The 18,355-nt window shown below is 39.3% G+C and overlaps 1 protein-coding gene across 1 annotated transcript in view; it reads right to left on the bottom strand.

The window, feature by feature from the left end:
* Nucleotides 1-18,355, bottom strand: part of TMEM131 (transmembrane protein 131) — a gene marked incomplete at its 5' end in the record, with an annotated part of 200,920 nt that overhangs the window by 143,349 nt on the left and 39,216 nt on the right. Inside the window, one exon of the mRNA XM_081100672.1 lies at nt 2,833-2,894. Within this exon, the coding sequence (XP_080956798.1) occupies nt 2,833-2,894 (62 nt within the window). The remainder of the gene's footprint in view (nt 1-2,832; nt 2,895-18,355) is intronic.

Here is an 18,355-nt window from a genome sequence, read left to right as displayed (position 1 = left end):
ATCCGGGGAAGGTGCTGTGTCAGAGAATAGGTGACGTGCTTAAACATGTGATGAGGGAAGGCCTGTCTGCAGAGATAACATTTACACTAAAGCCTAAAGGGTAAAAAGAGCTGTATGCAGAAGTAAGATTGAGTGGTGGAAGCAAGACTGGGTGGTGGTGGAGAAAACAGCATGTGCACAGGTCCTCAGACAGGAAAGAGCCTGCATGTTCGAAAAAAAGACAGCAGGTCTATCTGGCTGGAGTTTAGAGAGAAGGGAAAGAAGAGAGGAAAATGAGGCTGGAAGGCAAGGCAGGGGGCAGATTCAGATTATGTTGTGCTGTGGTGAGAAGCCATGGTAAGAAGTTGAACTGTGTATATTCTAAAGGCAATACAAGAGGTCTGGGGGAGTAAGACAGACACAGACATGGTTTTAAAGATATTATTCTGGCTACTGTAGAGGATAGATTTGAGGAAGATATGAGAGAAAGCAAGAAGTTGGGAGGCAAACAATGAAGAACATAAAACACTTAATTATGTGTGAGCAAACGCCCAAACTCTAAGAAATACCATCAGTGTCCTGGCCAGTGTGGCTCAATTGGTTGAGCATTGTCCCATGCAGCGAAAGGTCACTGGTTTGATTCCCAGTCAGGGCACATGCTCAGGTTGCAGGTTCGATCCCCAATCGGGGTGTGTATGGAAGGCAACCTGTCAATGTTTCTCTCTCACATTGATGTTTCTCTCTCCCCTTTCTTTCTCTCTCAAATCAATAAAAACATTTTAAAAAAGAAAATAAATACCATCAGTGAACTTATCCCAAAAGGTTAGCTTCTACATTATAAATAGAAATAACAGGAGAGTTGTGGCACTATTTTTCCCTATTAATATATATTATTTTGAAATGGTATTTTGGAGAATGTACCTAGAGAATATATGGCAGATGTGGGAAATGTCCTTATTTTTGAAAGTGAATGTTTGAGTGAAGGTAAAATGTCTCGATGTCCGTAATTTTCTTTAAAATATTTTAGCTATACACACACACACACACACACACACACACACACACATATACATATACATATACATATAATATCCTTTTATTTGAAAGAAAGAGAGAGGGAGAGATAGAAACATCAATGAAGAGAGAGCTCACTGATTGGCTGCCTCCTGCATGTTGGATATATATTATTATGAGTGATCCAGTTTGTCTCCATCCTGGCTAGCACTTAATGTTGTCACTATTTTGTGTGTGTGGTTTGGATTTGCATTTTCCTGATGGATAATGATGCTGAATAGCTTCCCATGTCCTTTTTGTTATTTATATATCCTTTTCAGTAAAATGTCTGCTCATGTCTTTTGCTAGCTCCTAATTTAGATTTTTAAAATTATTATGGAGTTTTGAGTGTTCTTTATATATTCTAAGAACTAGGTTCTTTGTCCCTTAGTCCACAGCCTGACATTTTACCTACTTCAGATGGTGTTTTGCAGAGCAAATTTTTAATTCATCAATTTTTCCTTTATGGAGATTGTACTTCTGTGTCAAGTCTTTGGTGTCAAGAACTCTGCCTTTATCACAACTAAAGAAAATACTTTTTCAGCACTATTTGTCATGTTTTTAGTTATAAACAAGTAAATACGTTATAGGCAGCACAACATAATACAGAGACTAATAATCACACCTAGAGTGAGAAGACCAGAATTCTAATACCAATTCCACTACCACAAAGTCCCAAGATCTTGGGCAACTTTCTTAACCTAAAACTTGGTTTCCTTTAAATATAAAATGAACATAAAATTATCAGTTATGCTGCCAAAAAACATGGTATTAAAAACAAATGCTATCATTACAAGGAGGTAAGACAAGCACAGAATATAAATAAAGTTTGGGGGTGGGGGGAGGCAGAAAACACACCAGCCACAAAAACCAGAGGACTGGTTAGACAGCTTTTATTGTTCCTTTCAGCTCTGAAATTCTAGAACTGATTTTAGCTGAGAAGACTAAAACAGGTTTCATGGTAATATCTGAAAGATAGGATTTTATCAGATTACATTTTCTAATTTTATGTAAAATATATTTAAAGATGGGCTTAAGATGGCAAGTGGAAGGATGATATAGATGTAAATCTATAGAACTTATACTCTCTAGAGAAGTTCTTGTCCAGATAAATATTTGGAGGGCCAACATCGAGTTCAGTGTTTCACTTACTGGCTCCATCCTCATGGAGGTCACAAAGATTCCAGTGCTCCTGATCTGACTCACTCCCTACCCCTCACGGAAATATTTAATTTAAAAGATAATTCCTACAACTAAGGAGGTTTTTATTATTACCAACTAGAGGCCTGTGCACGAATTCGTGCACGGGTGGGGGGTCCCTTGGCCTGGCCGGCGATTGAGGCCTATGGGGGGGTGGCCGCAGGAGGTTGGCAGGCCGGAGGTGGGCGGGAAGGGGGAAGAGCCATGGGTGAATGACCAGCCAGCCAGGGGGGGATGGGTCACGGGAGGTTGGCTGGCTGGGGGAGGGGGGGCGAGAGAGGGACCACAGGTTAGCTAGCCGGGGGGAGGGGCCATGGGAGGTTGGCTGTGGGAGCCCACTGACTTACCAGGGGGCAGCTCCTGCGTTGAGCGTCTGCCCCCTGGTGGTCAGTGTGTGTCACAGTGGCTGGTTGACTGGTTGTTCGGTTGTAACGGTCACTTAGGCTTTTATGTATATAGATGATTCTACTGACCTTTCCCCACATAAAGCTCATAAAATATATTTCAAAGAAGGCAGCTACATAGTTAAAAGAAAAATAATAATCAGGTATCATTTAAGGCTTGACACTGAATTAATTCTTGAATTTAAAATAAAATTACCTGTAGCAGCCCTCCATCATCAAAACGCAGTACTTCTATTATGCTCTCCGACTGAATAAATGCTGTGAAGGAAACAAAACATACTATCATTTAAAGAAACATAAATTTTATTTAAAATATTTTTACCTTGAAATTAATTGCTACAATTTTTATATTTTAAAAATATACTGCTTGATGGCGATAGTTAAAGAGGAAAATATGACTAATACTTCAGGGTTTTAGCAACAATGGAATGCTTTAAAATAAAACAGCACAACTCAATTAGACACTAGTTTTAAATAAACTACAGGCTGTGTAAACCTCTTGCAAAATATCTATTCCTACTATACAGCCAGAAAGAACAAAATAGTCATATTCAACTAATGTAGCTGATTATTTACACTGATAGATTACTAGAAATAACACAAACACATAGCAAAGATCACTAGAGGATTGTATTTCCCCAAAAAATGATAAGCTGACATTTTATATCATCTGCTCTTTTAGAAGGATGATATGACTTGAGATCAAAAGTCAAAACAGGCTTGGTAGGAATGGGGGAGGAAAATGGCAAAGAGAGGTTATTCTGTTCCAAGAAACGGAGCACAATGCAAAGCCAAGATACAAAGCTAACACACTTTTACCACATAATCCAGCAATTATGTTCCTAGATATTCACCCAACTGACTTGAAAATATATGTCCATAAAAATCTGCATGCAATTCCTTACAGCAGCTTTATTCATCACCACAACTGGACACCATCAAGATGTCCTTCCACAGGTAACTAGACAAACGATAGCACATCCATACAATGAACTACTAGTTGGTGATAAGAAGTAAAAGAAAAGGCTACATACACACTGTATGATCCCAAGTACATGACATTCTGGAAAAGGAAACACTGTCCAGATGGTAAAAAGATCAGTGGTTGGTAGGGGTTTGGAGAGAGAAAGAAAAGGCTGAAAAAGTGAAGCACAGCAAATTTTTCTGGGCAGTGAAATTACAGTACTCTACATGACACTGTAATGTAGACACATGACATTGCCTCTGTCAAACCAGAACTCTACAGCACAAACAGTGAACCTCGTGTGTGCAATTTAAAAAAATATTTAGGAAATGGCTTGTGTGGCTCAGTTGATTGGAGTGTTGTTCCGTACAACAAAAGGTGGCAGGTTCGATTCCTGATCAGGGCACATACCAGGATTCGGGTTCAGTCCCCAGTTGTACAGGAGGCAACTGATCGATGTTCTCTTACATGATGTTTCTTTCTCTCTTCCCCTCTCTCAAATCAATAAAAACATATTCTTGGGTGAGGATTTTTAAAAATTCATAAATGGAGACCAAGGGATCCCATACTGGAATGCAGAAGGTAACAAAACAATTTAACGATATTACAAATGTATGAAACCAACTCACTAGAGGGGGGCAGGATGAGGAAGGATGCTAATATAAATAATTTGGAAATTAGTGGAATCTGTAAGACTACAAGCAAAAGAAACTACATAAGCACTATATTTTAGCTGACAAAGTTATTTCCCACAGGGGTTTGGGTTAATGATTCTGATGCTGATACATGTATACTGAAATTGAACAATTAATTAAGTACGTGGAAGATAGTGGGAGTTAAATTTCTCACTGTTGGGATAAGAGTTTACACAAAAGCAAAGGAAGAAGACTAGAATAAACTATGTGATAATGGATTAGAGTTGGCAACATCAGTATGTTCAGCATAATACAGATATAGATGATCCCATACAGAAACTTATGGGTGTGTATGTACACAGGTCAGTGTACACACATACATTTCCCTGCTCTGTCCGCTGAGAAGGCCTGGAAGGAACTGCATCCTAGGAGCAAAGAGCACACTGAGCACCCAGGTCTTGGTTTCTCACACCATCCTCCACTAAAAGGAGCCAGGGCTTCCTAGAGAGGTGGCTGACTCTAGGGCTAGGGCAGGGGAAATACAGGATGAAACTGGAGCATCCTGTTGTGCCAGACAGTGAGAAAGTGCTAAAAACCAAAAAAACCTACATTGATTGGAATATGTCATAGGAACAGAAAGAGTTCCCAAATGGCCAAAGCTAAAACAACTTGAGCAGTAATATAAAGTTATAACCCAAAGTATAAAATATCCATGGGTCCATACTAATATAAATAAATAAGTGAATAAATAAATAAGTGGGGGAGAAGAGACAAAACTCCTAGACTGAAGAATTCTAAATAATTTATACAGAAACTCTTGGTGGAGTGTAACTCCCTATTCTTTAAGCCTGGGATACACACTGTGATTTCCTTCCAAAGAAAACAATATAGAAAGGAAGGAAAAAATAGTAAATCACAATGGAGAACATTACCTTAGTTAGATGATCAAGGTCAGCTTCCACAGTGAAAGGTAATGTTGATAGTATGTACCCTTGAAATGCTTTATAATAAAAATGGCACTTTTATGTCTGTGGTCTTCCTCCCCAAATCACTTAGCCCCAGTCTCACTGTGAGAAAAACACCAGACAAATCTCACTGAGAGACATTCTACAAAGTATCTGACCAGCACTCCAGAAAACTGTCAAGGTCATAAAAAAAAAAACAAGAAATGTCTGAGAAACTGTCCCAGACCAGAGGAGCCTCAGGGGACATAACTACTAAATGTAATGGGGTATCTTCACTAGGATCCTAGAAAAGAAAAAGGAAATTAGGTAAAAGCTAAGGAAATCTGAATAAAACATGGGCACTTCACTTAATAATAATGTATTAATACTGGTTCATTAATTGTAATAAGAAGTACACATTAAGGGAAGATGTTAATTATAGGGAAAACTGTAGCAGGTGCTAACGAGTTATATAGAACAGGACAGGATGCATAGGGGCACAGGAGCAAGATCAGCTCCAGGTAAGGAAAATACACCTTAGGAGCTTGCCTTGGGCAGAAGGGAGGGATCCGTTTCTGAGAGGATTTAGGGGAAGTGATGTCTGTTCTGGGTCCAGCAGTTGTCACATCATAGAACAGTCTCTTCTCCATACAACCTGTTCTACTCCTGTTCATTCCCCACCAGTTCTTAGTATACAGAGAACATTCAATGAATATTAAGTGCATGAATGAAATCCCACCTTTTTGCTCAGGTATAAGTTGGTATTTGCATTAACTGGTGCAAATGATCTCTTTCTGGTTGTTGTCTCTAGTCCTAGATTGTAGATGAATTTCAAACTTAGGTCAGAGCTAATGACTCCAAAGGAATTACTGACATAGAGTACATTTGGAGTGCAAAGAACATCTCTACAGTGATAAGCTGTTCAGAAGAAAGGACTGTGAGTATAGAAGATTCTGCCCAGCTCCCCCATTTCTCATCCCTTTCCTCGCCTGTTAACATAAACTGAAATTTCAGCTGATCCAGAAAGTGTATTTTTGTTAATACTCCTATTGAAGACAGATTTATTGATGTAAGAAGAACACAAGGAACTATTAAGAATTAATTGGCTAGCCAGATGCTCTCAATGTAGGCAACAAAAAGTAGGAGTTCCTAGTTATAAACTTTCCATTTATTTAATAGAGAAAACCAAGAAGAAAGTACTGGAAACATACTGTATTTGGTGGCTGCTATCATCGCATAAATTTCCATCATCAAACTAGAAGATCAGACCTACCTGGTCTTTATCTAACTAATCTTTTTAAAAACCAGATTAAAGAAAAGCCATGACTTGGAAGGGCCCCCAAATCCTGTGTCAAAGAGCCACCTTGCCTGAAATCCTTTTCTCATGGCTGGTGTATTCTCCGTCAAGTATCAGTCTTAAAACCACCCCAGAGAGGCCCTCTCTGACTGTTTCAAGCAGTTCCCTGTTAGCCTCTCTCATATGCCCTATTTTATCACAATCTGTAACTAGTTCCTGGTTTGCTTATTTTGCCATCTATGCCTAGGACAAAGTCTGAAAGATGAAAGATAAGAAATATTGGATAAAATAATGGCATTACTACTTCAAAATTAATCATCACTAATGACATTAATATATCTTTCATAGTTATACTTGCTCAGGATTTTGTTTCAGCAAAATGCTCAATAATAAAATTTTTTAAACATTCTGAACTAGTTTTGTATGAACCTCTCTATAAAGATACTTTATGATTGAAATTTTATTCCTTCCCTTGCTAGTTTTCTTATCTGAAAGATGTAAGATACATCTAATTTATCTACTTCCCACATTAAAAGTACAAAGGGATTTATGAAAGAAACCCAATAAAAAAGTATAATTACTGAAATTCCCCAACTTTGACTGAAGTAGTGTAAGAAACATAAAGAAATGACAAAATATGGCCCATACACAGGAAAAAATGCAATAAACAGAAACTGTCCCTGCAGAAGTCCAGATATAACTCTTACTAAATAAAAATATTAAATAAGCTTTTTTAAGTATGTTAGTAAATAAATAATAAAAGAAAAAAAATAAAGAGAATGATGTCTCACCAAATAGAAAATACCAATAAAGAGGAAGCAATTAGAAAAAAAAATACAAATAGAAATTTGGGCCCTAACCTGTTTGGCTCAGTGGATAGAGCGTCGGCCTGCGGACTGAACGGTCCCAGGTTCGATTCCGGTCAAGGGCACATACCTTGGTTGCGAGCACATCCCCAGTGGGGGGTGTGCAGGAGGCAGCTGATCGATGTTTCTCTCTCATCGATGTTTCTAACTATCCCTCTCCCTTCCTCTCTGTAAAAAATCAATAAAATATATATTTTTTAAAAGAAATATGGAAATTAAAAGTACGATAACTGAAGTAAAAAATGCATCAAAGGATAAATCGAGACGCGGAGAAACCAAGATTGCGGCATAGGTTAACGCTGGAGTTTGCTGCCTTGAACAACAACTTCAAAAATACAACTAAAAGACGGAACAGACATCATCCAGAACCACAGGAAGGCTGGCTGAGTGGGAGTTCTACAACTAGGAGGAAAGAGAATAGCATACAGAGACTCAGAGGAGGCACAGTGCTGAAGTCAAATACTAAGGTACAGAAGTACACACAGAGCGGGCTGGCGGCTGAGGGTGCGGTTGTCTGTTTCAATCGGGAGGGAGTCTCAGGCTCTGAGCTCCAGATCCAGGCAAGTCTCTGGGGACCCAGACTCAAATGGGAGAAGCGAGACTGTCTGGCATCAGTTGGAACTCGAGGGCAGCTTTCCCTCCGAGGTTTGCAGCGGTTGCTGGGACTCTGAGAGGCAGAGCCCCTGGGGCCAGGACTGAGAGCAGCCATAACTGCTCGCTCCGTCCGCCCTGTAGATCCCCTGGGACCCGCCCCGCCCCGCCAAAGCCCTGCACAAAGGCATTTGCTGGATAGCCTCAGGCAAAGGCTAGATTAGCACCGCCCTAGAGATCCAGCACAGACGTTCTCCCACTGCAGACACAGCTGATTCTCATAGCCAGTTGGCCTGGAGGTCAAATCCACTCCAGTATTACCTACAACAATCAAGGCTTAACTACAACAAGATTGTGCAAAAAGACCACAAGGGGGTGCACCAAGAAAGCATAAAAAATGCGGAGACAAAGAAACATGACAGAAATGGAGGATATAGAGCTCAAAACCGCACTTTTAAGGTCTTTCAATAATTTTCTAGAAACTGCCGATAAACTTAATGAGATCTACAAGAAATCTAACGAGACCCTCGATGTTGTGATAAAGAAACCAACTAGAAATTAAGCATACACTGACTGAAATAAAGAATATTATACAGACACCCAACAGCAGACCAGAGGAGCACAAGAATCAAGTCAAAGATTTGAAATACGAAGAAGCAAAAAACACCCAACCAGAAAAGCAAAATGAAAAAAGAATCCAAAAATACGAAGATAGTGTAAGGAGCCTCTGGGACAGCTTCAAGCGTACCAACATCAGAATTATAGGGGTGCCAGAAGAAGAGAGAGAGCAAGATATTGAAAACCTATTTGAAGAAATAATGACAGAAAACTTCCCCCACCTAGTGAAAGAAATGGACTTACAGGTCCAAGAAGCGCGGAGAACCCCAAACAAAAGGAATCCAAAGAGGACCACACCAAGACACATCATCATTAAAATGCCAAGAGCAAAAGACAAAGAGAGAATCTTAAAAGCAGCAAGAGAAAGAAACTCAGTTACCTACAAGGGAGTACCCATACGACTGTCAGCTGATTTCTCAACAGAAACTTTGCAGGCCAGAAGGGAGTGGCAAGAAATATTCAAAGTGATGGAGACCAAGAACCTACAACCAAGATTACTTTATCCAGCAAAGCTATCATTCAGAATTGAAGGTCAGATAAAGAGCGTCACAGATAAGGAAAAGCTAAAGGAGCTCATCACCACCAAACCAGTATAATATGAAATGCTGAAAGGTATCCTTTAAGCAGAGGAAGAGGAAGAAAAAGGTAAAGATACAAATTATGAACAACAAATATGCATCTATCAACAAGTGAATCTAAGAATCAAGTGAATAAATAATCTGATGAACAGAATGAACTGGTGATTCTAATAGAATCAGGGACATACAAAGGGAATGGACTGACTATTCTTGGGGGGGAAAGGGGTGTGGGGGATGTGGGAAGAGACTGGACAAAAATCGGGCACCTATGGATGAGGACAGTGGGTGGGGAGTGAGGGCCGAGGGTGGGGCAGGAACTGGGAGGAGGGGAGTTATGGGGGGGGGGGGGGAAGAGGAACAAATGTAATAATCTGAACAATAAGGATTTAATTTAAAAAAAATAAATAAATAAATAAATGGAGACGTGGCAGTAGATGTAACCACGGAAAAAGACGGGATGAAACAGACCGATCTGTTGTCAGTATCCTCTGATCCTGTCTTGACCATGAAATGGAAGTGTGCCACATATTCTTGCTAAAAAGCTTATGAGGATATAGGCTCAACAAAGGAATGTCAACAACGACACCCAGATGTGGGTGTCACGATGGCGGGTTCTTTCTTCAATGTTTCACAGTCATTTGTTTAAGATCATCGAATAAAGACAAAAATCCACACCGGGGGAAAAAAAATGCACGAAAGGAACTCAATAGCATATTTCAATAATGTGGAAGAACAAGCAAACATGAAAATAGGTTGAGATTATCTAGTCTGAGAAATAAAAATGAAGAAAAAAATGAACAAAGCCTCAATGACCTTCATGAGATACTATCAAGAATACCACCAACAGTTGCACAATTGGTGTCCCAGAAGAAAAGGAAAGAAGGGGTAGAAAAAATATTTGAATAGGCGGTATTAATCTGAACAAAACAAAACTGATATAAATTAAAGTGTTAATTGTTATGCCCAGGACAATCATTAAAAAAAAGACAACAAAAATGTTACTAGAGACAAAAGACATCAATCTATCAAAAAGATTTAACAATTATAAACATGTATGTACCTAACAAGAGAACTCCAAAATACAAGAAGCAAAAACTGACAGAAATGTTAAGGAGAAACAAGAAATTCAACAAAAATACTTGGAGAATTCAATATCCGACCTTTAAAAATGGATAGAAAAACTACGCAAAATATCAACAATGAAATTACAATAAACCCGAACAACACTAGGAACCAATTAGATCTAACATCATCAGTAGAACACTCCAACAATAGAATATATATTCTACTAAGTGTACATGAAACGTTCTCCAAGACAGACAATGTTAGGCTATAAAACAAGTCCTGAAAACTTTAAAAGGAATGAGGTCATACAAAGCATGTTCTCCAACCACAATGGAGTAAAATTACAAATCAATAGAGAGAAATAAAAAATATGTGGTAATTAAAAACAGGCCTAAATAATCAATGTGTCAAATAAGAAATCAAAAGGAAAATTAGAAAATATTTTGTATTAAAAATAAAACCACAAGTTACCATAACTTATAAGATATAGGTAAAGAAGTGCTCAGGAGAAAATTTACAGCTGTACATGCTTATATTAAAAAGAAACAAATATCTGAAATTAATAACCTAACCTAACCATTTTAAGAAACTAGAAAAAGAAGAGCAATCTAAACCCAAAATAAGTAGAAAAAAGGATATAATACAAATTAGAGTAGGAATAAAATTGAGAACAGAAAATAGAAAAAAATAAAAAAAAATTTGGTTCCTTGAAAACATCAACAAAATTAACAAACTTTTTAGGTAGACTGAAAATAATTCATGAATGAAACGGAACTAATCTTACAGAGATAAAAAGGGTTTACCAGCCTTATAGGAATAAAAGGGTAAGAGGATAACTAGGAAAAATGTGCACCAATAAATCAGATAGACTAGATGAAATGGACAAATAACTAGAAACACAGGAACTACTGAAATTAACTCAAGAATAGAAAATCTGAATAGACCTATAACATGATTAAATTAGTAATCAAATATCTGCCCATAAAGCAGGGGTGGGGAATGTCTGGCCATCGGGCCAAATAGGCCCGTGAAATCATTTGATCTGACCCTGCCAAGGCATTAGGGGTGAGTTAAATGTTTGACCAAATACAGCAGGCTAATTTTTAGGTTGATAATTCTGTATGGCCCGCAAATGATGCTATAGATATCCAAATGGTCCTTGGCAGAAAAAAGGTTCCCCACCCCTGCCATAAAGAAAAGCCTACGGACAGATGGCTTCATTGGTGAATTCTACAAAATATTTAAAAAAGGACTAACACCAATGCTTTATAAATTCTTGCAAAAAGTAATGGAGAAGGAAACACTTCCCAACTTATTCTATGAGGCCCTAATAATGATACCAAACTCAGATAAATTTATCACAAGAAAAGGAAATTACTGATTATGTATCCCATAACATACAAGCCTAATATGCAAATTGTTCGACTGGGAGTTCGACCACTCACTATGACATGCGCTGACCACCAGGGGGTGGCGCAGAACATGGCGGGCATCAGCAACACGGTGCAGGCAGCAGATGGCAGTGGAGGCACTGCCGGCCCCAATGAGAGTGGGACCACAGCGGGATGGTGGAGCAGGTGAGTGGGCGGTGCCAGGCCAAGGCAGGTGCGAGCTGGGGCCCGATTGCCCTGCTGATCGCCCCTGCGGCGGTGGCGGGGCTGCCACCTGGCCCCCAGGAGCTGAGGAAGCCGGGCAGGGGGCCCGGCCCGGACCGATCACCCAGCAGACAGCGACCAGCGGTGGCAGGGGACAGGGCTGCCGACCAGCTCCCAGGCACTGAGGGAGCCGGGCAGGGGGGCCTAGCCCCGATCAATCAGCCCGCAGGCAGGATGATGGAGCAGGTGAGGGGGCGGCACCAGGCCACAGCTGGGTGCCAGGCGGTGCTGCAGGCTGTGAGGCTGAGGACACAAGCTGGGGCTGTGAGTCTGGAGGCGCGAGCTGGGGCCCGATCCCCACAGGCCACCCCGAGGGACCCCACCCGTGCATGAATTTGTGCACCGGGCCTCTAGTCTCTTATAAATATGGTTATCAAGTATTCAACAGTATACAAGCAAACTATATCCAGCAAAATATGCAGAGGATTATATACCACTAGAGGCCCAGGGCACGATTAAATCATGCGCGTGTAGGGTCCCCTAGGCCTAGCCTGCCATTAGGACCATGTTCGCCACCCTGTGATGCCTCGCATGCTCTGTGGATGCTGCTGATGCCTCTATTTTCTGAATCTTTTTTTAAAATGTTGCCTGAATGGCACGTTAAATACTTTGTAACTATGAAACAAAATGTAACTTGACTCCAGAAGAACTTTAGACTTAATAGTTCTTTCACTACAGAAAGTCACTTGTTAGTGTGCACGTGTGTGGGCAAGAAGAACCAACAGCAAATGATAAAGCAAATGGGGCAAACTGCCAACAATAAGTCAATCTGAGTAAAAACATTTTTTATTCTATTTTGATTCTTAGAAATTTTCTGAAAGTTCAAAAATATTTCTAATATAAAGTTTACAAGAAAGAAAATCACCTTGCAACTTCTAAAAATGTGACTGTTTAAACACCCTCTTTTAAAAAGCCTTCTGTCAAGCAATAGTAAACTCCTTACTTATGTTACATTGCAAGTACTGGATATATAGGTGCTTGGTATCCAAACTGCTGCCACAAATTAATTGTGATAATGATAAAAAATCAGCAAACTGACTAGCCTCTAGCAAGACTGATACCCCCAAAAAAGAAAAGACAAAAATCACCAATACCAGGAAAGACAAAAATCACCAATACCAGGGGGTAGCACTACAGCATTACAAGATCAACAAAAGAATACCATGAACAACTTTGTGATCATAAATTCGACAACTTGCAAAACAATGGACCAATTCACCAAAATCCCCAAATACCAAGCTCAACCAAGACGAAACAGATGGACAGCATGCATCTATAGTCATGAAAAACACTGAATTTGTCCATCGAAAGATCTCCCAAAAGAGAAATTTTCATGCATAAATTACTGAAGAATTTCATCAAACATTTAAAGAAGAATTAGCACCAATTTTACATAATCTATTCCAGAAAATACAAGGTGAAATACTTCCAATTTACTTTGAGGCTAGTATTACCCTAATACCAAAGCCAGACAAAAACATAAATTAAAAAACAAAACAAAAACAAAAACTACAGGCCAACATCCCTCACTAACTTAGATATAAAAATCCTTAACACATAACTAGCAAACTGAATCTAGCAGTGTATAAAATAGAGAACTATATACCACTAGAGGACCGATGCATGAAATTCACGCAAGGGGCTCAGCCCTTGCAGCCATGGTGGCTGCCTCGGCCCTCACAGCCCCGGCTTCATCCAGAAGGTCATTTGGCTGTCCGGTCTAATTAGCATACTATGCTTTTATTATTATAGATAGCTGATTGGGATTATTTTCGTATATGCAAGACGAATATTTGGAAATCAGTCAATGGAATCCACCATACCAAAATTACATGATAAAAATTACTGATGAAGAAAAAGCTTTTGGCAAAATCTGGCACCCATGCATGATAAATCCTCAGCAAAATGAGAGAACAGAATGGAATTTCCTCCACTTGATACAGTACATCTGCAAAACAAAACAAAACAAAAACACCAACCAACCAACCAAACACCAAAAAACCTATTGCTATATCATCTGTAACAGCGAAAGAATGAATCCTTTGCTCCTAACTGGGGGAAAGGTGAGGGTACTGCTTTCACAAATCCTATCAGCATAGTATTAGAAGTTCTAGCCACTGCAATAAGAAAAACAAATAAAATGCATACAGACCAATTAGGAAGGAAGAATGAAACCATCCCTATTTACAGATGACATGAAAACCCAAAGGAATCTATGGAAAACACCAAAACTAGAATAAGTGAGTTCAGCAAGGTAGCAGGATATAAGATCAACACACAAGAATCAGTAACAGTTTTATATACGAACACGTGGAAGCCAAAATTAAACCCAAACACCATTTACAATCAACACACAATAGAATAAAATATTTAGGTATACATTTAACAAAAATATGTACAGAATCTGTATGCCAAAAATTACAAAATGCTGACTTAAAAAACAAGACCTAAATAAATAAACACACATACTGGAGCAATCAACATAGTATAAATGTCAATACTACCCAAATTAATATACAGATTTAATGCAATTCCTATTGATGTCTCAGACACAGGACAAGCTATTCTAAAATTTACAGAGAAAGGCACACTAGTAGCTGAAATAATCTTGCGAAATAATAAAGTGGAAAAACATAATCTTGCCCTGACTGGTTTGGCTCAGTGGATGGAGCGTCGGCCTGCGGACTGAAAGGTCCCAGGTTCGATTCCGGTCAAGGGCATGTACCTTGGTTGCGAGCACATCCCCAGTAGGAGGTGTGCAGAAGGCAGCTGATTGATGTTTCTCTCTCGTCAATGTTTCTAACTCTCTATCCCTCTCTATAAAAAAATCAATAAAATATATATTAAAAAAGAAAAAAGAAAAACGTAATCTACCTCACGATATGGCTAGAGTACTCCAGGCAGTTTAGTACAGGAGAGGCATATACTCACAGATCAATGAGATAGAGCCTGAGATAGAACTGAACCACACAGATAAGCCTGGCTGATTTCAAAGGTGCAGAAGCCCAGGAAGGGCAGACAGCCTTGTCAAGGAATGGTGCTAGAGCAATTGGACATCCATGAGCAAAAAAATGCCAAACATTTTAGTATCTTACAACAATCTGTTCTGCTTGTGATAAGTAGAAGTATGAAATAGTTACAATGTCCCATCAGATAATTTGTTGATTATAAAGATAACACTTTTTGTTGCTAATCCTCACCCCAGGATATTTTTTCCACTGATTTTTAGAGAGAGGGAAGGCAAGGAGGGGAGGGAGGAAGAGAGAAAAAAAAAGAGAGAAGCGAGAAAGGGGGAGAGAAGAGATAAAAGGAGAAGGGAGAGGAGAGAGAAGGGGAGAGGGAAGAGGGCTGAAGAATTTCTCTAAACAGAGTCCACCACTAAGTGGACTGCAAAGGATAAAGGCTGTAAAGAAACATCATTTGAGAAAGACACAAAGATTGGTCGTCTCCTGCATGTACCCTGACCGTGACTGGGGTTAGAACTTGCAACCCAAGTATGTGCTCTTGATGGGGAATGGAACCCAAGACCCTTTGGTGGAGGGGTCGACGCTATAACCACTGGGCGTGCCGACCAGGGCAAGAGAACACTTTTTTAAAAAAAATTCCAATCTTTGTTTTAACTCATGTGGTTGTGATTTCCTATATTCTAATCAAACAGTTTCTGAGTACAAATTAAAATTTCAAATTTCTTTCAAGGAGCTCCTACAGATAACACTTAAGTCATACTCCATAAGTGGTTAAAGGAAAAAGAAAGAATTAAAATCTGGAAAATTTTCTCGGGCATAGTAATTGTGGTGAAAACATAAATTATATTAAATTGAGAAAATGTTATAATTAGAAGAGTTAAAGAACATTTCTTCAGTAATAATGTAAACTGGATTGTTTTTACTACTAAACATGACTTTTGTCAATGCATAATTAATTTTATTCACTATCAGTCTTTAATAGCTTATTCCCTAAGTTTATAAAAATAAAATTGTCCAACAACATTAATTTAAAAATGAAATTAGATGTTCAAACAAATGTGAGATGTTTACAAAGAGAAAATAAGACTCCAAATTTGACAGATTCCAAACAACAAAAAACACACAAAAATCCTAGTATGCCTAAGTACTCAATGTTTTACTTAAATATAAATTTTAGCATTACTATAAATTTTTAAGTTTATTTATTTATATATTTCATTATTACATGAACATAAAAATGTAGTTACACATATTTTTCTCTCTAGTACAGCAATTTCCAACCTTTTTCATCTCATGGCACATAAAACTAATTACTAAAATTGTGAGGCACACCAAAAAGTATATTATATTTTTTGCCAATCTGACAAAAAAAAAGTATAATTTTGATTCACACCGACAGCTATTGTTGTATTGATTGTTGTCATTTTTTAAATTTGAGAATCTAAGGAAAAGAGGTCAGTCAGTGCCCCTGACTAAATAGTCAGGTAATGCATGTTTAAAAAATGTTTGTGGCACCCCATTTGAAAATCACTCCTCTAGTACCTACGCATAAATCTTAATTATACCTCATCTGTCCTGGTTGCTTCAAAGCTCTAGGGATACCATTTTTGGCATTAACCTCTGACTATAAATAGAATGTACCAGCTACTCATTCGTAGCGAGGGGTAGGGTTACTTTACCATCGCATTGTGGGGTGAGTCAATTACAAACCTAAAGTTAAGACAAGAAGCAAGTTGCCTCTTCAGACATCAGAAAAAATGTGAAGTGCTAAAACTTCTACTCCAAACGGACATACATTTATCCTGCCGATTGGTATGGCTATCAAGTATGCTGACAAGTGAGAACGAAATTTTCAAAATTAAACCTCCAAAATACGGTTAGCTAATGCCAGAGTAGGTACTCTGGTAGCTTATTTTTAAAAAACAAAAGAAAACTTTTACAGGAAGCTACTGCACATAAGCACTGTGCTTGGGGTTAAGGCTGGGCACTGCCTGTCCTCGAGGAGCTCACAAAACTAAGATGGGACACAGACAAATGAAGTACTGGGGCTCCAGGTGCACTGGCTCCCCCAAATCCAGCTCCAAGAGGCTGCGAATGCTTCCAAGGGTAACCATGATTTTCCATTTCAATGAGGTGGCCAAGGCTATATATTCTGCATTCTTTCAAGGATACAGCAACTCTATTTTCTTAGAGTGTTTAAATTCCTACGTTTTTTACTTCTTATCTAGCTTCTTCTTCTTCTTCTTTTTTTTTTTTTTTTTTTTATAGCTTATAGCAGCCTGCTCCAGGAGAGAAGAGCTGCTTGGCACCAGCTGGGTCAGGTGTCCCCTGTAAATCTACAAATTTCCCTTCTGCTCCCCTTCCCTTCACTCATGGGAGAGATGGCATGCCCACAACCCCTCCCGCTGATCTCTGTTCTGCTTTTCCTCTCCATCCTTCTAAAAACCTCTGCCAGCACTGAGATATTAAGATGGGTTTTTAAGGACTGGGAAAAGTCCATCTTCTTGAGATGCCAGCACGCAAATAAACCTCATTCCTTAGTACCAGCACCTGTCTCACTAGATTGGCTTTCGAGTTTGCCTGTCGTGGCAGCAGGCAGCAGAACCTGGGTTCGGTTACACAAGCAGTGGTTACATGAGGAAGGCAAGCAAGAGTCAGATAGATGTGCATTACCAGAAAGCCCAAGGCAAAAGAATTAGAGGTGTGAGAAATGATGGTACTCTCAGAAAATAACGGTCATGTAGTAGGTCTGAAATTTAGGGAGCACTGGGAGGAATTAAAGAAGCTGAAGAGGGAGATAGAGGCTGAGCCATACCCCATGCGAGGCTATCTTATATAAGTTATGTGCTATTTTTCCCATTTTGTAGTAACATGACCCAGGTCACATCAGCTGGTAAATGGCAGGTCAAGATGAAAGCTCAGGTCTGTTTTTCTACAAAGTTCAAGCTTAGGCTGCCTCTCAACAATCCTCCATACTTTGGTAGTGGGGGAAGTGTCATGCAACAAGATTGGCTGCTTGAATGAAGAAAAATCCCATGCCGAACTAGTATAATAACTAACCCTTAAACAGGTCATTAAAACAGCAATTCTCAACGTAGTGTCCTTGGATTCCTGCACTGAATCACCTGAATACTCAGTACAATGGAGGTTCTGGGCCTCCTCCTAAACCTTCTGAATCACATTCTCTGGGACTCAGTCTGGGCGTTCGTACATATGCTCTGGAGGTCGGTGATGTAAATGTCTTTTCCACTGAAGCTAGGTGGATGCCAGATTTGAAGGGGAATATGAAGGCAAAGGCTTAATTCAACTTTGGACATACAGGACTTGAGATGGACAATGGAGTATGCAAGTGAAAATGCTGATGCAGACAGTCCCAGGGCAATATCTGAACTTGGGAAGAGGTCACATCTAAATAGAGATACCCACAGAGATGAAAAATGAAGAAAAAGTTACCAAGGAAAGTCCATACTGTTTTCCATAGTGGCTGCACCAGCTTGCATTCCCACTAGCAGTGTACTAGGGCTCCCTTTTCTCCACATC

Source organism: Myotis nattereri (genome assembly GCF_964212035.1).
Source record: "Myotis nattereri genome assembly, chromosome: 10".
NCBI classification, from domain to species: Eukaryota; Metazoa; Chordata; class Mammalia; order Chiroptera; family Vespertilionidae; genus Myotis; species Myotis nattereri.
This window is presented reverse-complemented; position numbering and strand designations above follow the sequence as displayed.